General features: G+C 48.8%; 1 protein-coding gene and 1 pseudogene across 2 annotated transcripts in view; one reads left to right on the forward strand and one right to left on the reverse strand.

Annotated features, from left to right (window-relative positions):
- The window catches only part of LOC118711460 (neuronal vesicle trafficking-associated protein 2), a 36,720-nt gene extending 22,084 nt beyond the window's left edge, over positions 1 to 14,636 (reverse strand). Inside the window, exons 1-4 of one of the 2 annotated variants that reach the window (XM_045576583.1) lie at positions 14,533 to 14,636; positions 12,005 to 12,104; positions 10,581 to 10,618; positions 1,812 to 1,961 (exon numbers count right to left, since the gene is read on the reverse strand). In XM_045576583.1, coding sequence (XP_045432539.1) covers positions 1,812 to 1,961; positions 10,581 to 10,618; positions 12,005 to 12,104; positions 14,533 to 14,604 — 360 coding nt within the window. In that variant the 5' untranslated portion in view covers positions 14,605 to 14,636. Of the gene's footprint in view, positions 1 to 1,811; positions 1,962 to 2,796; positions 2,916 to 10,580; positions 10,619 to 12,004; positions 12,105 to 14,532 lie in introns of those variants that run through there. The other variant, XM_036424549.2, reaches the window with a different exon arrangement.
- A 7,668-nt stretch (positions 14,637 to 22,304) lies between these two features.
- Positions 22,305 to 23,143, forward strand: LOC118711218 (annotated as a pseudogene).
- The last annotated feature ends 1,631 nt before the right edge of the window (positions 23,144 to 24,774 follow it).

The following is a 24,774-nucleotide window of genomic DNA, read 5'->3' on the forward strand; positions in this document are numbered from 1 at the left end:
AGTGGACGCACCATGCCAGTGCAGACTGCATTTGTGAAGACCTCGGCCACCTCCCAGTTTGGCTCGGCCTTTACCCCGCCCCGCCATGCGCACTGCCACGCGGACACCCCTGCACTAGGGAGCGGATGACTCACGCCCGCCGGCTTCATCTGGCTCTGCCCGCCTCTGCTCAGAGAGCCATTGGCTAAGACACACAATGCCCTTTCGGAGATGCAGGGAGACAGTCAAACAGGCGGAATGATCCATTGTTCACTCTTCAGCCAGGGAACTCCACAATCTGCCTCCAAATCCATATCGTCCAGGGTGCAAAAGCTCCTGATCAAGCCCAGGTGCTCTGGGATGGCTCTTCAATGTAATGCTTCTCCCACCTGTGCCTATGACCCCACCCCCGCCACACACACTCACACTCACACATACTCACACACATACACACACTCACACACATACACACACTCACACACACACACTCACACACACACACTCACACACACTCACACACTCACACACTCACACACACTCACACACACACACACACACTCACACACTCTCACACACACACACTCACACACACACTCACACTCACACACTCACATACACTCACACACACACACACTCACACACTCTCACACATACACACTCACACACACACACACTCACACTCACACACACTCACACACATACACTCACACACACACACTCACACACACATACACTCAGACACACTCACACTCACACATACACACACTCACACATACACACACTCACACACACACTCACACTCATACACACACTCACATACACACACACGCATACACACACTCATACACACACACTCACACACACTCACACTCACACATACACACACATACACACATTCACACACACACTCACACACATACATACACACACATACACTCATACACACTCACTCACACATACACACATACACACACATTCACACACACACTTACACACATACACACACTCACACACATACACTCACACTCACACATACACACACTCACACACACACTCACACATACACTCACACTTACCCACACTCTCTCTCTCATACACACACTCACACACTCCTGTGCCCACATCCATCCCTCATGGACTACCCCGTCAGGGGCTGTGCCCTCACAGGCACTCACTTCCAGCCACGCCTCCCCGCAGACTGCACAGGCGTGCCATTTCCCACAGCCCTCCGTGCTCTGCACATGGTGCCCAGCCTTCCATGCCTCTCCCTCCCGCGGTCTACCTGGAAGGTGTGTACTCACCTTTCAAAGCTAAATTCAAATGCCCTCTGCACCTTCCCTCACCTGTCACCCCCCCCCCCCCCCAGGACTGCGCTGTCTCCCTGAGCTCTCGCAGGCTGCAATGCCTGGCAGGAGCCTTCAGCACGCCGCACGCATTGTGTTATCCTGGTAGGGGGTTGTGAGCTGTCTTTGTATACCAGCTCCCAGCACAGGGACAGCCCTCAGTGCTAACTAAATGCTGGCTGGACCGCATCCGATCTCTGTCCCCAAACCACAGCAGTCAGTTTCCGAAGCACCTCCCCAAATAATGTCACCATTTAGAAGTTGATCATTAGTGCTCATCTGCCCGGACAGACCCTTAAAAGGAAGACATGTAACCAAACACACGAAGGCACACTCAGCGCAGGTCTGACATCACACACAGGTGACGTCATGCCTGCGGGAGGAATGACTGTGTGTGAGCAGAAAGGGGCAGAAGGAAAGGGCCTGGGAGGCTGTGTGGTTGCTTTATTTCCTGCGGCGGGAGGGGGGGCTGGCAGGGGGGCGTCCTACCTTTTCGGGAGCCGGCAGCTGCAGGTGGTTCACCTCCAGCGGGGTGATGAGGGGGACGGTCTGGAAGCCGTCCTCCACCGAGGCGGGCTTGGCGGCCTTCTCGCCGGGGGTGCCGTTCAGCTTCACCATCCTGGCGCCTCCTTCCCGGGCCTAGGCGAGCAGCGGGGCTGTGGTTACGGGGGCGGCGGGGCAGGGGGCGGAGAGTGCTGTCCTCACAGCCCACGCGGGCGGCTCCCCTGGGGGAGGGCAGGCGCTGATCTCCCGCTGGATTTCCTTATACGATTCCCATTATTCAGGGCAACTTCCATCATCCAGACACGCCATCTGCCCCCAGGGCTCCACAGCCCTCACGCTGGCGACCACCCCAGGTGCACACACACACAATACAGCCGAGCTTAAAAGTCTACCCAAGACCCCGGAGCTGAGGCAGGCGCAGGGTCCAGGGGGAAGCGTGTTCTCAGCGCACCATTAAGCCCTATTATTCGGGGTCACCCTGCAGCAAGAGGCATTTCTCCTTAGCACCCAGTTCTATTGGCTCTTCTTCAACAACCTCCCTACAGCACCGCCCGAATCCTCCCTGTCTCCATGGCGAGCGCGCCCTTTTATGTAACACGCATCTTGCACAGAACATACCATTTCCTAAGACAAAACAAAAAGGAGCCGGCTTGAGCCTGGCCCTGCCACGAGCGCCTCCATTCCCTCAACAGCAAAGGGCCGTTTTTTATGTTATTCTTTGCTCCCGGGGAAAGTTAGCAAGCCCGGCATGGCAAGGCTGCCAGCTGGACAGACACGTCGCCTGCGCTCCTCTCCGGCTCTCCTGGAAGGCGATGGGGCTGCCACCCCACCCCCAGAAACCAGCAGCTGCGTGTGGCAGCCCCGCGCAGGGAACACGAGGGGACAGAACAGGGCTGTCGCGGGGGTGAAAGGACGGTGGCGGCGGGAGGGTGCTGGGGAGCGGCTGGAGCAAAAACAGATGCCTACTCACTGCGCTGCACTCCTGGGGGTCAGAGCAGACTCAAGCCAATTCGGCAGGAGGCCGGCCAAGCCTGCTCCCTGCTCGCCCGAGCTGGGCTGCTGGTGCTGAAGGGACAGCGCCTGGCGCGGGGCTGGATCCGGGAGCTTCTGAGCGCAGCGCCGCCGGCGCGGGGATGGGGATGAGCTGCTGGCAGCCGCCTGCCTGCTCGCGCCCCCGCCCACCGGGCCGGGCTCCCACACCATCTGTCATCTGGCACCACCTGCTGTTTCGCATGCATGGCCACAGGAAAACTGGAAAAGCACATTTCCTGGGAAAAGGCACCGCCTCTGGAGCTCTCCCAGAGCGACGCTGGGAGCACCGAGGCCGGCCTGCGTGCTCTCTGCCCGGGGAAGGGAGAAGGGGCAATATTTGTGGCCTCCGGTGCAGAGTGGGCAGCGGTCCAGGCTCTCTCGGACCCCTTCCCTCATTGCAGAGTGCAGTGCTGCCGGAGGGGGCTGGTGGGGGTGTGAAGGCGGTGACGTGGGAAAAGCTGTTAGCTCGGAGCAGGCAGTGCACAAACACAGACTGTCCTCACAATGCACGGGGCCACGTCCGGTCACAGAACCCCAGGAACGGGGATTTGAGCCCTGATCCGATGCCACGCGTGGAAGTGGACAAAGGCACTCTTGGAGGAAGGGAAGGGAGCGTCTCCCCAAGAGGAAAGGAGTGCTGAGTATCCCAACAGATACCTGCGCCGCAGCCCCGCCCGAAGCCAAGTTCGTGGCTTTCCTCTGGACCTAACAGCACGCCCTGAGGGCAGTGCACGGCCCGGACTGGATGGAAGAAACGAAGACGTACTGTTCTTCTGAGCTGCAGCGGGTAGCTGGGAGGCTCTCACCACCAATGGCTGACAAAGAATGCTTCTAAATCTGTGTTTTTAGCATAAAACTAAAATGCATTGTTTTCAGTTAAAAATTTTAATTGCTATTTATTGTTTCTATGAATTTGTAACCACTTTCCTGAATAATTGTGAGTGTGGTGTGGGACTCAGAGATGCAGTCTTTGGAGCCAGACTGTCTGGGATGCCCACTTCCGCCACTTGCTAGGTTTGTGACCTTGGGTAGTTATTTAAGCGCTCTGTGACCCCATTTCCTCATTGTACATTGAGGATACTCTTGGGCTGTTATAAAGATTAGATGAGTTAAGATAGGCAAAGTGCTTAGAACAACATCTCTAAAGGTGTAGAACAAATATCTACTTTAATTATTAGATAAGCATTTTAAGAATTATCTCTTACATCAATCATTTTTTAGTTTTCTAATTTACCAATTTATACCTGAAAAAGTGTTTTCTTCTCCCTCATTTCCTGAAGTTTATCTCATTTTTCTCTTTTGAAGCTTCCTGGGACAAATATCTAATTTATTGATTTGCCTTGTCCCTGACTGATAATGAAAGAAATGCTCTTATTTTAATTTACTTCTGAAATATTAGTTCCTAGATTATTTTATAACTAAAGATTTGCCTCTCTGACTTGAGTCATTCAGTAAAATGAGTTGGTTTTTCATTTTAATTTCTGAATGCTATTTTTCTTATTGCTAATTTATATCTTTTAAGACTAGTTTCTAGTTTTATTGCACGTGGTCTAAGAGTATTTTCTGGATATTCTCTGCTTTGGGGAGTGTATTTATATTTTCTTTGTGGCCTAAGGTATGAATTATTTCTGTTAAAATTCTCTGAACATAAGGAAAGAAATATTCTATATAAATAGATTTTTATACATAACTATTCAATCAAGTTACTTAAATCTTCTGTACACTCACTGATTTTTTTGCTGTTTGGCCTGTCAGAGGGGTTATGTGCTCTTATGTTGTAACATTTCTCCTTGCACTAAAGCTGTGTCACTTGTATATTAGCCTCATGAGTTTGCATCTTCTTTGAACTTTGCTTTAATGAACGTAAAAGAATCTATTGTCTGTTTAGTGTTCTGTGACTTGAGTTCATCTCTATCTAAAATACAGTTGCAAACCCTTCCTTCTGTTAATTCTACTCCCTCTTCCCAGCCTTTTAAAACTGCACTTTATTTCTTGACTAGGTCATTTTAAGTAACCTTTTTAACATGGGAATTTAAATCCTTATAATTAAGTCTGACAATAAGAAAATTGTCTTGCCGAAACTGGTTTGGCTCAGTGGTAGAGCGTCGGTCTGTGGACTGAAAGGTCCCAGGTTCGATTCCGGTCAAGGGCATGTACATTGGTTGCGGGCACATCCCTAGTAGGGGTGTGCAAGAAGCGGCTGGTCGATGTTTCTCTCTCATCAACTTTTCTAGCTCTCTATCCCTCTCTCCTCCTCTCTATAAAAAATCAATAAAATATATATTTTTTAAATTGTCTTGCATTTTTTATTATTTTTATTATTTCTTGTGATTTTCTTGTTTTCTGTATAAACTCCCCCTACCCTAGCTACTTGGGCCCCATATGTATGTGGATGTTGCTATTCTTGTTCTTTTCCCCCCTTTGGTGATTTAAAAAAAAAAATGTTTATTGATTTCAGAGAGGGAGATGAGGAGAGAGATAGAAACCTCAATGAGAAGAGAGAATCATTGATCGGCTGCCTCCTGCATGCCCCCATCTTGGAACCGAGCCCACAACCCAAGCATGTGCCCCTGACCGGAATCAAACCCGTGACCCTTCAGTCTGTAGGCTGATGCTCCATCCACTGAGTCACACTGGCCGGGCTGGTGATTTTTTAATATGCCAAAAACATACGTGAATTGGTGGCCATCTCTCAGCCTGAAGAATAAAACAAATTCTTTTGATAATTACCACACATCTGTGTCCACTTCCTGCTTCTCCCTGTTCCCATGCTCATCAGGTGCTAAACCTGTCTCTACTTGCACTGAGGCCTGTTTTCACGTTGTATTCCCATTTCCCGAGACACTCTTGTCAGAACTGGAAGTGGGAGGAAAGGGAGCAAATGCGAGTCTTTTTCCAAAGGGCGGCTTTGTGTGAAGTAATTATCTTACATGCACACATGTCAGGGAGTCTGGGTGCTTCTGCAATCAATGTCATCACGTCTCCGCACAAAGGGTTTTGCTTTGTCTCCATGTACAGCTATATCTCCAATGAAGGAGATGATAAAAGCACGTTAAATGTCTCATTATAAATCATGTTGTCAGTTTAAGAACGTTATCCCAAATTTAATGGAGTGGTAGAAACATACGCCTTTTAGAAATCTGTTCTAAGAATCTCCCAGAGGCAAGCATAAAGGGAAGCGATGCTCAGACTCTTGCGAGGAGCTCTATATTTAAATTTCAAATAACACAGTCAGAGAGCTCTGAAAAGCATGAGGTTCTCTCATCGCTTACACAGGAAAATGGGTCACTGCCCACTTCGGACTCAGAGGGGGAGAAGGGCCACCGAGAGGCAGAGAGGCAGGCCAGAATGGCAGTGAAGCTTCTCCGGTTGGCGAGGACGGGGTGAAAGGGGGCCGCCCAGGGGAGGAGGAAGGTCTGTGGGTGCAAACTGACATCCGCTTCATATAAGCAGGATGGCTTACACAGAACTCTTCCAACCAAAGCCTGCGGGTGCACTGGGGGGAAATAATTTAATGAGAAGAACGGGCCTTCTGAGCGAGTTTCTGTGTTTTGCCTAGAACTTGGCCTTTAAAAGACATCCTGAGGCTCGCTTCCTGTGACATGATCCATCCAGCTGTCTCGTCCACCAAAGCTGTCCAGTCTGTACTGTAAAAAAGGACACGGTGGAGTGGGAAGTTTGGGGTGCAGAACAGGCTCCCCAAAGCCACTGCCGAGAGCTCTGAATGCTGCGCTTCCTAGGGAGAGCTCTCGGGGGAAGAGGGAAGGAGGGAAGCAGACGTGGTCAGGCAGAGACCTGAATGGCATGCAATCGAAAGCTTATGAACTGTGTATTCTGCAATTTTCCATTTAATGGTTTCGGACCACAGTTGCCTCTGGGTAACTGAAGCCACAGGAAGCACAGGGAGACCACAACAGACAACACAGCAGCACTGACTGCAGTCACCATGCGCAGTGGGGCTCCAGACCACTCGTCCTGCGTGACTGTTCCCTCGACCAGCGGCTCCCGAAGCCCCTCCGCCCAGCCCCTGGCAGTCCCCACCGGTCTATGGGCTTGACCTTTCGGGTTTCTCCTATAGGCGACCACGTGGTATGTCTTTCTGGGCCTGGCTTGATTCATTTAGCATGATATCCTCCAGGGTCATCCATGTGACACAAATGAAGAATTTCCTTCTTTTTATAAGGCTAATATTCCATTGTGTGTGTGTGTGTGTGTGTGTGTGCATGTATGTATGTGTCACATCTTCTTTACCCATTCACCCTTTTTTTAAACTTTCAGATTTATTTATTTATTTATTTATTTATTTATTTATTTATTTATTTATTTCAGAGAGGAAGGGATAGGAAGAGATAGAAACATCAATGATGAGAATCATTGACCGGCTGTCTCCTGCAAGTCTCACTCTAGGGATGGAGTCTGCAACCTGGGCATGTGCCCTGACCCGGGAATTGAATCATGACCTCCTGGTTCATAGGTCAACGTTCAACCACAGAGCCACACCAGGCGGGCTCCGTTCACCCACTGACGAACACTTAGGTTGATTCCATATCTTGACTATTGTGACTAATGCTGCAGGGGACTTGGGAGCTCAGTTATTCTTCAAGACACTGTTTTAATTTCCTTTGCACCCCACTCAGGACTGGGACAGCTGGATTGTATGGCAGCTCTACTTTTAAGTTTTTGGGGGAATCCTGTAGTGTTTCTCACATTCCTACCGACAGTGCACGTGGTTCCACTTCCCACACCCTCACCAACACTTATCTTTATCTTTTGCTATCGGTCATTGTAACGGGTGTGAGGTGAGATGTCACTGTGGTTTGAGCATTTTCCTGGTTACCAGAGATTGTCAGTATTGTTTCATATTCCCATAGTTCTTAAAGTGCAACAAGGGTGTGAGTGTCCCCGCCCAAGAGCTGGACCACATGTCTTTGCCAAGGAAAGAGAGCTTTAGGATTTGCAAATTTCCCATGAAAAGTCCCTCTCTGCAGAGAAGTCCCACCTGCTTGACTTTTTATGCTTATACTTGAGGCCCGATGCCCAAGTCCATGGAAGGGGCTCAGCCCTCGCAGCTGCGGCTTCGCCGGAAGGTCGTCCGGAAGGACGCCCAGTCTAATTAGCATATGATGCTTATAATTATAGGTGAGAAGACAGGGAGAAAGAGGATCCCTCATGACTCTCAACACAGCTGCCGGAGTAGTTGTGTTAAAGGCCGGCGGCTCATGTCAGTACTCTGCTCAGCAGACTCCCACAGTGCCCCCCACTCGGAGGAAAAGGAGCCCTCCAGTCTGCGTCTGTCACCCTCCATCTCCTCTCTCTCCCTACTCCATGGACCTCCTCCCCTCTCCTCCAGCCTCGGGGTCCTGCCTCTGCACGCCTGGTCCTTCCTTCCAGTCTTACCTCCACATCACCTTCTGCGTGGAGCCTCCCCTCCACTGCACCCTCACCACCCCCACCCCCTCCATTGTCCTCCTTAGCGCCTGCTCTCGAAGCACACTGAGTGCTCCAGGTGTTTATTGTGTCTTCCCCGGAAGCCAGACATTTACTATGTCTTGTTCCCGCCTGCTCTCCAGTGCCTAGAGCAGAACCGAGGACATAGTATGTACTCAGCAAATACCACACCAGTGAGCGAGGGAACTAAAGAATGCCCTGGAACCTGGCTCACAAAGGCAGGAGCCTTGTGCAGGCTGGCCCGCTCCCACCTCTGCCCCAGATGGTGTGTAACCTGAGGTTCCCACCTGCAGAAAGGAGTGGGCAGTGCATGTTTGCTGACTCCTGAACTTGGCATTGCCTTTTGCTGGGATAATTTCAGCTTTCAGTCAACCTCTGTCTTTGATGTCCAGAAGATTCCATTTCATGGTGATTTTTAAAAAATAAGAGGTCTGGCTTCTGGCCTGCACGCAATTACATGACACACATACTAATGACACGCTACACACGGGGTGATGGGCTCACCAAGTCCCCAGGCTATTTCCATGTTTAAAAGAGTTCTCTGAGCTTCAACCCCAGGCACAGAGTCCTGGGAGGCACAGGAGGGTCAGGAAGCCCGGCTGGACAAGTGACCATTCCATGGAGCCCCTGAGATCAGACTGGGACACTCCCAGAAACAGAAGTGTCCCCCCTGCTCAGAACCTCCGAAAGGACAGAGGGAAATGGGGCACTCCCTGGAGCCGAGAGACAGCCCTCACTCAGCAGCCACCGAGGAGCTGCTTCCTGCTGTAACTTTTCTGGGATTATGAAACATTTCTAGACACACAATCAGTTCTGAAAGCACAGACATCATTTAGGGTTATCTTTAAGTTAAACAGATGAAACCCAGGGTAAGTTTATCCTGAGGGAAAGTGAGATAAGCTGGCTCAGAGTGGTTGTGCCCAGGAGCCTGGCTATCCCCTCACACTGATGTGGCTTTTACAAAGTGCTGAGTAAAATGAATGAGCCCCAAGGGCAGTCAGCAACATGCACGAATGTTATAAAGTAAAAGTCCAAAAAGAGCACATGCGACATAATGTCCTCGTCAGAAAGTCAGACCCCTAGATGCACCCTTCAAGAAGACATATATGTCATTGCAATAAACGATATGAAAAGTAGTCACATGCACAGATTCGGTGTGATGGTTACTTGAGCGGAGAAGGCAGGGAGGGGTGGAAGGGGCTGGGCAATGTGACCAGATGTAAGTACTTTCTAGCTATTGTCCGCAGAGAAAAGTTGTATTGTGTTTATTATATTCTGCAAAAAAAAATAAATAAACAGGTTTAATACATTTTCACCAGAAAGTATTAGATAAAAATGAAAAGATGTAGAGCACTCTCTAGAACATTCTTTCCCTGGGAGTCTTCATTACTCCAGGGCTCTGGAACAGTGAGGCAAACCGAGTCTGGACCCAGCATGACACTTAGTTTTAAATCTAATAAACAATTCGATCATTAACACAGATTACCTGACTACGCCAAGCAGTGCAAGTTACGTAGAGTAAGCGGACATTGAAATGACCATTCACATTTACCACAACACGTTGTGTAGCACAGATTACAGCATAAGCAAGTACATGTCTCACTTTACAAGGATTTGAGTTTCATCAGCTAAATTTGGGGGCTTTACCAAGAATTCAACAGTGAAAGTTCCTGGCACATTCCCACAGTGCAGGCCCCTCCCGCCGGGCTGGGACACGGCGTGGCGGGCAAGGCCCCGGCCAGCTGCCCAGCTCCGTGTCCTCAGCGGGAAACAGGCAGCTTCACTGGACGGTCACAGAAGAACGCGCGGCCACAAATCCCAGTCTCCAGGGGTTAAATTATAGCTAACGGGAGACACAAAACTAGGAATTACTTTGCTGTTTCATGCCATTGTGAGAGAAACGAGGAAGGCCCCCTCTCAGCGCCCCGGGGAACGGAAGCCACGGTGCCCTGATGCTGGACAGGAAGAGGGCCTGTCACCGCGGAGCAGCATGGGGGCACAGAGAGAAGAGAACTAAGCAGGCACATGAACAAAAAGGAAAAAGATGACCATGGCGACAGCAGTTTCAATAGCATTGCAGTCACAGGGCCCAAACAAAGTTTATTAAATGTCAACAAATATTTAATGAGTGCCTACTGTGTGCCAAACACTGGTTTCAGGAAGGAGATTGGCTGGACTTAGCAATGGGTATACACTAAAGGTTGGAGAAAGTAGGATATAAAGGAGAAATTTTAAAGTCTATACTTTATAATTGTTATTAAAATAGATTCTTACCAGAAGATGATGAGAAGATTCATCTTTGTGATCTGAGTCTAGAAACAATATAAAACAAAAGGAAAATTCAAGTGGGCCTCTGGGAAAGGTTTTCCCATTAATAAGTGCATATTAAAGAATAAGTTATAATACGTCTTAAAGATGTGATCATTAGTCTTTGTAATCTGGTTTAAAATGGTAATACAAAATAACGAATTATAAGGGTATCTTTTGTTTGTAAGAGGCTGTTTCTGAAAAACACAGCAGATTATGTTATGTTGTTAAACAACCCTTACTAGAATGTTTGACGGTTAATAGAAAGCCTCTTGCTGAGGCACAAGAGAACCTGCAAGTTCAAGGCTGCGGCCAGAGCAAGATTAAATCTGACCTAGCATGTTCATTAAAGCTACTGGGTCTGGACTAACTCTCAGAACGAGGTCCGGGTTTTAGCACACTGCAAAAGAAACCTTAAGAAACCACCAACTACTTTTTCTCCTAATCCCCGCTCCTGCTCCATTCATTCTCCTTTTTAATTGGGTAAGAAAAGCAAAATAGAGCATCACTAATCTGAACACTGGCTTATAAGCCATAATTGCAAACAATTTCTGCCATTATTGATGCACACACAGCAATGAGTTTCTAGTGTATATTGTTTACAAGATGGCATTCCGTCTCTAATTGTTATTGTTTGAATATTCTTCACAAAATTAAACTGCAGATTTACTGTCAAAATAGACCTTGTCATCACGTGACTGTCCTAAGAACCTACAGAAGCATCCAGCACGGTAACACATGTGTGAGGACATGCACGTGGAGGAAAGAAAATAACTATGATGATTATCAATCTGTGTGGCATTATTAGTTACATACACAGAGATTTTTATCCAATTTAATTGCGTGGATTCCAGTTTCTTTAATAAATACACTGGATCACACCTAATGTTGCTCAGGCTACAGCATGGAACTCAATACTGATGCAGCTTAACGCCTGGTTTAACATACAGGATGTCTTCCAGGAATGAAGGGTCACCAAGGCCATAGTTCAAGGGCAGGTTTTGCGAATGCATTAAGTTAGATAGCAGCATCATGTGCCTATGAAGTGACGTATAGTTCACATTGCGTTACGCCTTCCTTCATCACTGGGGATCAGCTCTGCAATCTGTATTGAAGGGCTGGCATGGAAATTTAGATTTAAGAGACAAGCGTGGGCCTGTTCACTAAATTCCCGTCAGCATTCACCTCTGCAGCCCTCCACGCCCGCCTCCTCCGGCCTCTGCTCTCCTCCGGCTGCACTGCTTGCTGTGTTTTGAGATGAGCAGTGGTTAGCCGCTTCCAGAGTTCTGGACCTTGCCTGACAGTTAGGAAAAGTCCTGTTCTAATGTGATCCAGGGAAACTAAACCGTTATAGAAGCCAGTCCTTCAGTACGATAAATAGTATAACTTACTTTCGCTTGATAATCCTTGGCATTTCAGCCTGAGTCTATATTGTTCGTTTTCTTCGAGCATTCTAGAAATGACTTTGTGTACTTTTTTCCACACTGAAACCTTCAAAAGATAAGCACAGGTGAGGAACGCTGAGCAGAAAGGCAAAGTAAATTCTGCAGATTTACTGTAAAAAATGGATGTTACCAAGTGACTGCACTAAGAACCTACATTTTGATGGAGGCGACTGGGAGTGACTCAACTGTGCTGCATGCCACCTGATGTTATAATTATAAAGCAGATTAGCACTTAGAGACTCAAACTGAAATGCAGTCATCCTCCGTGACCACTGCCTTTGATTTCCTGGTCCAGCTGCTGGCACTTCCTCCTGTATTTACGTCACCCTTCTGATGGAGTTGCTTCTCCAAGGCCATGTCCACAAAGCTCTACCTAAATGGCTCCCACACATTCCATCTTGTTTCGAAAGATTAAAAATAATGAATTTCTGTCCCCATGTGGAGGCCAGGGGGCAATAATTTCATCTTAATGTGTTTTATTTTTAGATAGGAAACATTTCTACTAAGACATACCAAAGCAAAATAACGAGAGCATGGATGAACTACAATAGAAGAATGAGGACCGCAGAAGCAAGTACACAGACCTCGGCTCTCAAGTTCTGGCTGCCACTCGCTCTTGCTTGTCATTGGGCAAGTGTTTTCATCTCACCCAGGGATAATTCATACAGGGGATTATTGGGATTAATGAAAAATATTTGTAAAGCATGTACCGTGGCTGGTACACAATATTTATGACAATGGCTATTACTCTTTTCTCCTCACCTAAGAGGAATTGGCTCTTGGAAAAAATATTCCCAGTGGGAAATTCAAAATACATTTGCTGCAAGGGTTATTCACCTTGAATGCTATTTATATAAACCATAACTTAAACACTAAGCTCAGAAGATACTATTTTATGTGCCGTTATTAACTAACAATTTCTTTAAACTGAAGTATAAAATATATGGTGGGAATTAAAGATGAGCAAATGGTCTTGAATGTTTAAACATTCTGGTGACCATGACCTTGGGACCAGAGGGAAAAGGTTTAGCACTAAGGTTCGTCCTTGTCAGCTTTCCTGCCAGACGTGTAATGTCTGTCCTTGTCTTTAAAAGAGCAACACGACACCAATAGATACATCCTTTTCTGTGAAATCCATGGTTTTCTTCAATGCTGTCCCTCAGAGTGTGTGATTGTCTATAGGACATATATTTCCATGCTTTGAAAAATCTCCCGGAAGGGCAGCAGCAGCCAGGTGGGAGTGGCAGCAGCCAGACCCGGAGCAGCTGGTTGTGGAGCGAACCAGAGCAACAGAGTTCAGGCCCGGAGCAGCCAGGCCCGGAACAGCCCGCTCCTCACCTGCCCACGCCCCAGGGCTGCCTCTCAGACATGGCTGGAAACTTTTGGGGGAACTTGAGGGTCTGCTGCATCAAGTGATGAAGGCTTAAATCTGGATGTGTTGAGTTATTATACAGCGCTGGGGTGTTGATCTGTGAGTGCCTTGTGTGGGGTCTGGATGAGACTGGTTGATCTATTTGGAAGTGTCTTTTGTGTGAAGTGTATCCTTGGGCATGTGGAGGTATTATTGATTTGAGAAAATGCTAAGTAACTGATTTACTACCTGAAAAATTTAAAGTTCTTAAAGTTCTTGCCAAAAAGAGGTTTTAAAGCTAACACCTTAATTTCAATGGAGAAAGGGGAGGACAAGCCCTTCCCACCCAGAACAGGTAATCCAATTCCAACCAGCAGCTTTGTTTAAACAACGTGTCCATTTACATTTGAATGGCTACACCTTTTGATAGCCTAAGGGCAAGTTTACATGTAAACAAGTTTGCTTCTCAGTTCCCAGGGCAGAAAAAACAAGGTTTAAAATTATTAGATTTTTAAAATTTATTCTTAAAAATATAAAAGTTTATTAATTAAAAAAAACAACAACAACAAAAAGAAATTAAAAAACCTGATGAACAATATTAACTGTTGATTATAATAGAATCAGAGATACGGGAGGGGAGTGGACTGACAATTCTTGGGGGGAAAAGGGAGTGGTGGAGGCGGGAAGAGACTGAACATAAACTGTGCACCTATGGATGAGGACAATGGGGGGTGGGGAAAGGGCAGAGGGTAGGGTGGGAACCTGGTGGAGGGGGGAAGAAATGAGGAACCTTTGTAATAATATGAGCAATAAAGATTGATTAAAAAAAAGAAAAAGAAAAAAAAAGAAAAATCTCCCGGAGGGTAATATTTTGATTAAAATGTGTTTTATACCTTCAAACACTACAAGGACTAGTCTTTATGGTAATAAGAATTTCCAAACCAAATTCCATTTCTGGTCAATTACTTCGACTTTCTCATTTCAGGAAATTAAACTTTTCAAAAGACGGAACTATTTTTACTGTGTTAAGCATATTCATACATTTGTATTTAGAGAGCTTAATCTAAAATTCAAATATTGTCTCCCCCCCACCCCCTCCCCCGTGCGCCTTTCTATAATATACCTCTTTCTTTTTCTTCATTGCTTTGGAAGTTTCATTGGAACGTATGGGAAACTCAAACTTTTTAGTTAACATCTTCTGGGATAAACCTAATTGTTAAAACAGAAAGGAAGTGAAATGTCAAGGTTAGTACATATTTTAAAGGAGGCCCTCTCCTGAGAACAGACAACTAGGAAGGTCCCTTGAGCCCTCGGTGGGGATTTTCACAATTGTTGGTATATTTCTGATCACTAGGTAAAACCAACTTATCAATTAGCTAATATAGGGAAACAAACAAACAAAAAAACAACCTAGAGATAATCTTGGAAGTGCCTAGAAAATGGCCTTCCTTTTCTTTCTTTTAAAAAAATATATTTTATTGATTTTTTTACAGAGAGGAAGAGAGAGGGATAGAGAGTTAGAAACATCGATGAGAGAGAATCATCGATCAGCTGCCTCCTGCACACCCCCTACTGGGGATGTACCTGCAACCAAGGTACATGCCCTTGACTGGAATTGAACCTGGGACTCTTCAGTTCACAGGCCGACGCTCTATCCATGGAGCCAAACCAGTTTCGACTGCCCTTCCTTTTCTGATATGAAAGGTAAGCCCCTAAAAGGTCAGCAACAGTAAACAAATACCCGAGCCCCATCCTGCCCGTGTACCTCGAACATCCCTTTCCTTCTCCATTCAAGTTCAGGTGCATGTGCTTCCCACTACACAAACCACCTGCGGTTCCTCAAACAGTATTCTTACTCCTCCCAGCCTTCGCACACACTGTACACACACACACACACACACTCAACTCAAACAGTATTCTTACTCCTCCCAGCCTTCGCACACACTGTACACACTATACACACACACACACACACACACACACACACACCAGGGAAATTTCTACCTGCTCTTCAAGACTCAGCACATTTGTCACCTCCTCTCTGAAGCCTTTCCTCAAACACAACCAGTCCCGCACGGACTCCAGGAACACCGTGTACATCATGTAACAGCACACTTTCACCTCGTGTGTTTAACTGTGATTTCTCCTCTAGGCTGGACCTTCTAGGGGACAGCCTTGTCCATCTTTCTGTCTACACCACCAGACACAGGAGACACTACAAGTCCCTCAGAGTGAGTAAGCTTCCCGGCTCCGCTCACTGAGCCATGCTGTCTCCCCGCGTTAACTGTTAGGAGAAACCCTAAGCGCTGTGTGCTTGAAAACGTTTATCAACCATAACGCTAACTCTAATAATAAAAGAATTCAGTGGAGTGCGAGGATCTGAAACTAACATACAAAAATCGCGAGGCTGTGACAAAAGCCCATCAGGAAAACTGGCGTATTGTGTGATTCAACTCATAGGAAACTAGAGGCCCGGTGCACAAAGTCTGTGCAAGGGGCTTGGCCCTCACAGCCCCGGCTTCATCTGGCAGGTCGTCCGGCTGTCCGGTCTAATTAGCATATTTTACTATTCTACCATTATAGATTATTACAGACATCCAGAGTAGGCAGACCTATGGAGGCAGGAAGGAGTTTGGTGCTTGCGTGGGGCTCAGGTATGGGGTGAGGGAGGGCAGTGAGCAGGAACAGTGAGTGCTGATGGCTACAGGGCTTCTTTGGGGGTGATAATTGGTCCCCATAATTGCTTGTGTTGACTGCACCTCTCTGTAAAAACAATGCATGCAGTGCACGCTTTAAACAGGTGAGCTGGATGGACGGTGAAGTCCATCTCAACAAAGTTATTAAAAACAAACAGAAAACCAAAGCAGAGGGCGGGCTGAGCCCCAAAGCGAGGCAGGGCTTTGGCCTGGGTGTTGCAGGGAGTGGAACCCGGTCAGACTCCTCACGGGGTGTAACTCAGTCCTGCATGAAGCTGATTTTTTTTTAAGGTCGAGGCTTCACCAGCACAACCGGACACACAAAAAGCGGGCCTCATGGGAGAGGGGGCCCCGCTTTCAGCGGCAGAACCCTCCCGGGGACGGATGGGGACGGATGGACCGGACGCAGTTACCCTCCGGGAGGAGTTTGTGGCCGGGCCGGGAGGGGGTGAGGGCAGCGGGAGGGCTTAACCGCCCGGGGCCAGGCCCGGCCCGGGTTCCGGGCTCCGGCCCGGGTCTCTCCCGTGCGGACGGCTCAGGGGCCTGTCAGCGCCCTTCCCGCTCCGGGGACCCCGGGCGGCGGCCAGGAGGAGGGAGGGCCCGGCCCGCCCCGCCCGCCCGCCCGCCCGCCCGTCCCCTGCGGCCACCTGCGCGCGCCCTTCCCGCCGGAGAGGCCGCGGCCGCGGGCCCGGCGCCGGGGGACAGCGCCCGGGCCCCGCGGGCCCCCGCCGCCCCTCGCGGCTGCGCGGCCCGGCGCGCGCCCCGCGGCAGGACGCCGCCGCACGGGTGCGAGCCGAAGCGGGGCAGGTAGACGAAGCGCAAGGCTTCCCGCCCCCGCTGCCCCGCCGCAGCCATCGCCTCCAGTTTCAGTCCGCAGCCGCCGAACCGCCGCCTCAGGCGCCGCCTCCACCGCCTCCGCCACCGCCTGCTCCCGAGGCCCCGGGCTGGGGGCGTGGCGCGGCGGGGGCGTGGCGCGGCGGGGGCGTGGCGCGGCGGGGGCGTGGCGCGGCGGGGTGACTGTGGGGGCGGGGCTGACTGGGCGGAACCACTGTGTGTGTGTGTGTGTGTGGGGGTTCCAGAGCTGGACCACTGTGTGTGTATGTGGGGGAGGGGCCTAGGGAAAGGACCACTGTGTGTGTGTGGGGGAGGGGCCTAGGGAAAGGACCACTGTGTGTGTGTGGGGGAGGGGCCTAGGGAAAGGACCACTGTGTGTGGGGGGGTGAGGGGCCTAGGGAAAGGACCACTGTGTGTGGGGGGGGGAGGGGCCTAGGGAAAGGACCACTGTGTGTGGGGGGGTGAGGGGCCTAGGGAAAGGACCACTGTGTGTGGGGGGGTGAGGGGCCTAGGGAAAGGACCACTGTGTGTGGGGGGGTGAGGGGCCTAGGGAAAGGACCACTGTGTGTGGGGGGGTGAGGGGCCTAGGGAAAGGACCACTGTGTTTGTGGGGGGGTTCCAGAGCTGGACCACTGTGTGTGTGTGTGTGGGGTGAGGGGCCTAGGGAAAGGACCACTGTGTGTGTGTGGGGGTTCCAGAGCTGGACCACTGTGTGTGTATGTGGGGGAGGGGCCTAGGGAAAGGACCACTGTGTGTGTGTGGGGGAGGGGCCTAGGGAAAGGACCACTGTGTGTGGGGGGGTGAGGGGCCTAGGGAAAGGACCACTGTGTTTGTGGGGGGGTTCCAGAGCTGGACCACTGTGTGTGTGTGTGTGGGGTGAGGGGCCTAGGGAAAGGACCACTGTGTGTGTGTGGGAGGGGCCTAGGGAAAGGACCACTGTGTGTGTGTGTGGGGGGGGGGTTCCAGAGCTGGACCACTGTGTGTATGTGGAGTGAGGGGCCTAGGGAAAGGACCACTGTGTGTGTGTGGGGTGAGAGGCCTAGGGAAAGGACCACTGTGTGTGTGTGGGAGGGGCCTAGGGAAAGGACCACTGTGTGTGTGTGTGTGGGGGGGTTCCAGAGCTGGACCACTGTGTGTATGTGGAGTGAGGGGCCTAGGGAAAGGACCACTGTGTGTGTGGGGGGGGGTTCCAGAGCTGGACCACTGTGTGTGTGGGGGGGAGGGGCCTGGGGAAAGGACCACTGTGTGTGTGTGGGGTGAGAGGCCTAGGGAAAGGACCACTGTGTGTGTGTGGGAGGGGCCTAGGGAAAGGACCACTGTGTGTGTGGGGGGGAGGGGCCTAGGGAAAGGACCACTGTGTGTATGTGGGGGAGGGGCCTAGGGAAAGGACCACTGTGTGTGTGTGGGGGGGGGGGGTTCCAGAGCTGGACCACTGTGTGTGTGTGTGTGGGGGGGGGGTTCCAGAGCTGGACCACTGTGTGTGTGTGTGTGGGGTGAGGGGCCTAGGGAAAGGACCACTGTGTGTGTGTGGGGTGAGAGGCCTAGGGAAAGGACCACTGTGTGTGTGGGGGGTGAGGGGCCTAGGGAAAGGACCACTGTGTGTGTGTGTGTGTGGGGGGGGGGTTCCAGAGCTGGACCACTGTGTGTATGTGGAGTGAGGGACCTAGGGAAAGGACCACTGTGTGTGTGGGGGGGGGGTTCCAGAGCTGGACCACTGTGTGTGTGTGGGGGAGGGGCCTGGGGAAAGGACCACTGTGTGTGTGTGGGGGAGGGGCCTAGGGAAAGGACCACTGTGTGTGTGGGGGGGAGGGGCCTAGGGAAAGGACCACTGTGTGTATGTGGGGGAGGGGCCTAGGGAAAGGACCACTGTGTGTGTGTGGGGGAGGGGCCTGGGGAAAGGACCACTGTGTGTGTGTGGGGTGAGAGGCCTAGGGAAAGGACCACTGTGTGTGGGGGGGAGGGGCCTAGGGAAAGGACCACTGTGTGTGTGTGGGGGAGGGGCCTAGGGAAAGGACCACTGTGTGTGTGTGGGGGAGGGGCCTAGGGAAAGGACCACTGTGTGTGTGTGGGGGGGTTCCAGAGCTGGACCACTGTGTGTGTATGTGGGGGAGGGGCCTAGGGAAAGGACCACTGTGTGTGTGGGGGGGAGGGGCCTGGGGAAAGGACCACTGTGTGTGGGGGGGAGAGGGGCCTAGGGAAAGGACCACTGTGTGTGTGTGGGGGGGGTTCCAGAGCTGGACCACTGTGTGTATGTGGGGGAGGGGCCTAGGGAAACAACCACTGTGTGTGTGGGGGTTCCAGAGCTGGACCACTGTGAGTATGTGGGGAGTAATGAGGGCAGGACCACTGTGCGAGGACAGTGGGCCAGGAGTAAATAGTTGAGGAACTGGCCTGGACCAAGGTGGGGAGGAGAGCTGGGGAGGGCCACTGAGGACCATACTACTGTGAGTTTGTATGTGGGGGGAGCTGAGGGGAGAGACCACTGTGGTGGAGAGGAGGCTGGGCTGGACCACTGTGGAGATGCTGGGGAGCGGACTACTGTGGGGGTTTCAGCTGGGGAGCCAGATCACATGCTGGCGAGGGTTGGGGGTTGCGCTGTGGGAAGGAACGAGGGATGGGGAAGCTGCAGGAAAGTGAGGGAGGCTAGGGAGCCAGGTCACTCCATGGACAAAGGGAAGAGGGCCCTCTGGGGAGACGGGAGCAGCTGGAAGGAAGGTCACTTGGTTGTGGCATGATGGGCCATTCATCTGGAAAGTGGAGTTAAGAGTTTGGGGATCGGCTCCCCAGGGATGGGGGACAGATCAGAGGGACTAGCAGTAATCAAAATACTCCTGGCAAACAGAAGCCAGGAGCAGACAGCTTCACAGGGGAGTTTTACAAAACATTCAAAGAAAAACTAATACCTGTTCTCCTCGAACTATTTCTGGAAATCCAAGAGGAAGGAACACTTCCAAACTATTTTTATGAGGCTAGTATGACCCTAATTCCAAAGCCAGATAAAGACACTAAAAAAAGAGAGAATATCCCTGATGAACATAGATGTTAAAATTATCAATAAAACATTAGCAAATTGCATCCAGCAATATATTAAACAGAGCGTACACCGTGACCAAGTGGGATTTATTCCAGGGATGCAAGGCTGGTACAACATTCACAAATAAATAAATGTGATATACCAGCCGAAACCGGTTTGGCTCAATGGATAGAGCATCGGCTTGGGGACTGAAGGGTCCCGGGTTCGATTCCGGTCAAGGGCATGTATTTATTAATGTAGTTTTCTAATACTTTTTAAAATCGAATTTATTTAAACAATACAACAAAATTTAATCAACAATATAGTTGCCGTTGTTTTCTACTACTTGTACCCAACGCTCAGGAAGCATTTTAATCCCTCTGTTGTAAAATTCTTGTGATTTTGATGCAAAAAATTCGGTCAATGCATTTTTGAGGCATTCTTCATTATTAAATTTTTTTCCAAGAAGAAAGTTTTGCAAAGAACGAAACAAATGGTAATCGGAAGGGGCAATATCAGGAGAATATGCAGGTTGAGGGAGAACTTCCCATTCCAACTGGCGCAGTTTTTCAGCAGTGATTCTTGCAGTATGCGGTCGTGCGTTATGGTGGTGAAGAATTACGCCCTTCCGATTAATCAGCGCGGGTTCTTTTTCTCTTAAAGCTTGGGCTAACCTTTCCAATTGGGCACTATACACTGCACTTGTAATGGTTTGGTTAGATGGTAAAAGTTCATAATGAAGAATTCCTTTAAAATTCCACCAAACACAGAACATCACTTTTTTCGCATGCAAGTCAGGTTTTGGCATGGGCTGCGGAGCCTCATTTTTGTCCAACCATTGAGGCCGCCTTTTCAAATTAACATACAGCACCCATTCTTCATCTCCGGTAACAATTTGCTCTAAAAACGGCAAACGGTTTTGACAAGAGAGGAGCGAACTGCAAATTGTGACTCTTTGATTACGGTTGTTGTCGGTCAACTCATGAGGAACCCATTTTCCAAACTTTTGGACTTTGCCAAGTGCACACAATTGATTGGAAATTGTTTTTGTGAACAATTTAAAGTTGTTGCAAGCTCTTGTTGGGTAATTTGAGGATTTTGCACCAAAAGAGCTTGAAGAGCTTCTTGATCAAAATTGGACACACGGCCTCGACCACTCTTGTCATCTAACGAAAAATTTCCCTCACGAAATTTCTCAAACCAACGCTGGCATTTTCTGGCGCTAACTGCATCTTGACCAAGAGCACTACAGATGTTTTTTGCAGCCTCACTTGCTTTTCTTCCTAATTGGAACTCGTAAAGCATGCAGTGCCGAATATGCTCTTCATCCGCCATCTTCTTAGCCCTAGTTTTGCAACAAAAACCAAACCAAACACAAACTTTTTCAAGCAAAATTTGTTAATTGCACTTCACACGTTCTGTAGATACCACGTGTTTGAAGGTTATGTCAATACAAGTCAACGCCAAGCAAGATTTTAAACGAATGTTTAAAAACGACATTAATTATTACTAGACCCTATACCTTGGTTGTGGGCATATCCCCAGTAGGGGGTGTGCAAGAGGCAGCTGATCCATGACTCTCTCTCATCAATGTTTCTAGCTCTATATCTCTCTCCCTTCTTCTCTGTACAAAATCAATAAAATATATTTAAAAAAATAAAAAATAAAAAAATAAATGTGATACATCACATAAACAAATTGAAAGACAAAAGGTCACATGATCACAGCAACAGACACAGAAAAAACATTTGACAAAATCCAACACCCATTTTTTATAAAAACTCAGCAAAGTGGGGATAGAGGGAGCAAATCTCAACGTGACAAAGGCCATATGTGACAATCCTACAGTGAACATCATACTCAGTGGGCAAAAACTAAAACCATTTCCCCTAAGAACAGGAACAAGACAGGGATGGCTGCTTTCACCACTCCTGTTCCACATAGTACTGGAAGTCCTAGCCACAGTGATCAGACAGGAAGAAGAAATAAAAGGCATACAAATTGGAAAGGAGGAAGCAAAACTCTTATTATTTGCAGATAACGTGATATTGTACATAGAAAACCCTAAAGATGCCACCAAAAAAACTACTAGACTTAATAAATGAATTTGGCAATGTAGCAGGATACAAAAATCAACACCCCAAAATCGGTGGCTTTTTTATATACCAATAATGAATTCTCAGAAAGAGAAACTAAATAAACAATCCCATTTACCCTTGCAAAAAAAAAAAAAAAAAAATTAAGATACTTAGGGATAAACTTAACCAAGAAGGCAAAAGACCTGTATTCGGAAAACTACAGGACATTGAAAGAAAGAGATAGAAGAAGATATAAACAGTGGAAGAATATACCATGTTCGTGGGTCAGTAGAATCAACACCATCAAAATGTCCATACTACCCACGGTAATCTACAGATTCACTGCAGTCCCTATTGAAAGACCACTGGCGGGTGCATTCGCAGTGCTGGTGCGGGTGGCTCAGAGCGTGAGGTTGGTGCGGCACAGCCTCCCAGCTTTGGCATTATATCTTAGTCCCACGCCTCGCCTGCTGTGCACAGCTGCAAAGCAGGAGAACAGTGGCCAGAACCTGGAAGAGGACGTGGGTCAGACGGACCAGAAGATGGACACTCCCTGTGCAGAGAAGACGCTCACGGAGGAGAAGGCCAAGTTAGAGGAGCAGCTAAAGGACACTATGGGAAAGTATAAGCAAGCTTTGGCGGGGGCTGAGAACTTGCGGTGGAGAGCCCAAAAACTGGTGGAGGAGGCAAAATGATAAGGCATCCAGGGCTCCTGCTAGGACTTGCTGGAGGCCGCAGACATCCTGGAGAAGGCCACGCAGAGCGTTCCCAAGGAGGAGATCACAGAGGACAGCCCGCACCCAAAAAACCTCTGCAAGGGGCTGGTCCTGACCGAGGTCCAGATCCAGAAGGTGTTCACCAAGCACGGCCTGCTCCGGCTGGACCCCTGGGCGCCAAGTTCGACCCCTAGGAGCACGAGGCCTTGTTCCACACGCCGGCGGAGGGCAAGGAGCCGGGCACGGTGGCGCTGGTGAACAAAGCGGGCTGCCAGCTGCACGGGCGCACCCTGCTGGGGGTGGTGAAGGAAGCCTAGCTTCCCCCAGGCTCGGTGGGTTGTGGGTAATCACTGGCTGTAACTCTTACAGGGCTGGTTCCTCTGTGAATACTCTGGACCTTTCCCAGACCCGTTGGAAGGCTCTAATAACCAGCAGCTGAACAGAAAATTGGGGCCATTGCTCAGCTGTAACTGGACTCTCATTTGGGAGCCTGCTTATTGATTTTCAACACACCTTTTGATAGTTCACATGCTTACCGAGCAGGACACCACTGGGCCCTTGGGTATCGTGAATACTGTCACCTCTGCGCAAAGTCTGATGACACCAAAGGATTTAAAACGAATAAAAGGTCTCCCTGAATTGTGCTGTTGGGTAGCGGGCCACGCCGCCTGCCCTGTGCACCTTCTGCTTCTCCCTGTCCGTGTGTGTCAGCAGGCCTCAGCCCTCTGCACCTCTTTCAGGCAGGAAAGCCAGCTTAACTTGGTTCTTGCTCAGAAAACCTGTATGCTCGATGGAAGACATAGTGAGCCCCCCTGTAATCACCATCCAGCTGCTACATGACCGACTTCTGGCTGTTTTGGGGGCACTTTAACAACTCTCTTCCCCCACCCCCACCCCCGGAATAAGGCGGGTTTGATGAAATCGGTTACTCTTGTCCTGTTCTGTTTAAGTGCGTGTAGAAATGTTTATCCCTCATATTCAGGCAGGTACCAATGACCCGAAGGTAAGTCCCTAATGAGATGGTCTTTCTCAAAACCCGAGGGCTGCATGCTTGGTAAATTTTAAATGTTTAGTTTTTAAATTTTATTTGAGGATTAAAGCCCCGATGTTTATTTTCCTAAAAACAAACAAACAAACAAACAACAAAAAAAAGACCAATGGCATATTTCACAAATCTAGAACAAATAATCCAAAAGTACAAAAGGGATCAAAAAAGGCCCCGAATAGTTGCAGCAATTTTGAGAAAGAAAAACAAAGGTGGAGGAATCACAATACCAGAAACCAAGCTATACTACAAAGCCACTGTAATCAAAACAGCCTGGTAGGAGCACAGGAACAGGCATATACAGTAGATCAATGGAACGGAACAGAATATCCAGAAATCAACCTAAGTCATTAAGCTCAATATTTGACAAAGGAGGCAAGAGCATTCAATGGAGTCAAGACAGTCTCTTCAATAAATTGTGTAGGGAAAATTTGACACATACATGCAAAAAAAAAAAAAAAGAAACTGGACCACCAACTTACACACTTACACTATATACAAGAATAAACTCAAAATGGATAAAAGACTTAAATGTAAGTCATGAAACTATAAAAATCCTAGAAGAAACCATAGGCAGCAAAAAGTCAGACATCTCTCCTAGCAATATGTTTACAGATACATCTCTGAGGCAAAGAAAATTAAGGAAAAAATAAACAAATGGGACTACATCAAAATAAAGAGCTTCTGCACAGTAAAAGAAACCATCAACAAGACCACAAGAAAGTCTACTGCATAGGAGAACATATTTGGCAATGATACAGCTGATACAGGGTTAATATCCAAAATATATAAGGAACTCATACAACTTAACAAAAGGAAGACAAACAATTTAACTAAAAATGGGCAAAGGACCTGAAAGACACTTCTCCAGAGCGGAATACAGAAGGCCAAGAGACATGTGAAAACATGCCCAAAGTCACTGATCATCAGAGAGATGCAAATCAAAACGACAATGAGATACCATCTCACACCTGTCAGAATGG

The sequence above is a fragment of the Pipistrellus kuhlii genome, unplaced genomic scaffold (genome assembly GCF_014108245.1).
Source record: "Pipistrellus kuhlii isolate mPipKuh1 unplaced genomic scaffold, mPipKuh1.p scaffold_m20_p_8, whole genome shotgun sequence".
NCBI classification, from domain to species: domain Eukaryota; kingdom Metazoa; phylum Chordata; class Mammalia; order Chiroptera; family Vespertilionidae; genus Pipistrellus; species Pipistrellus kuhlii.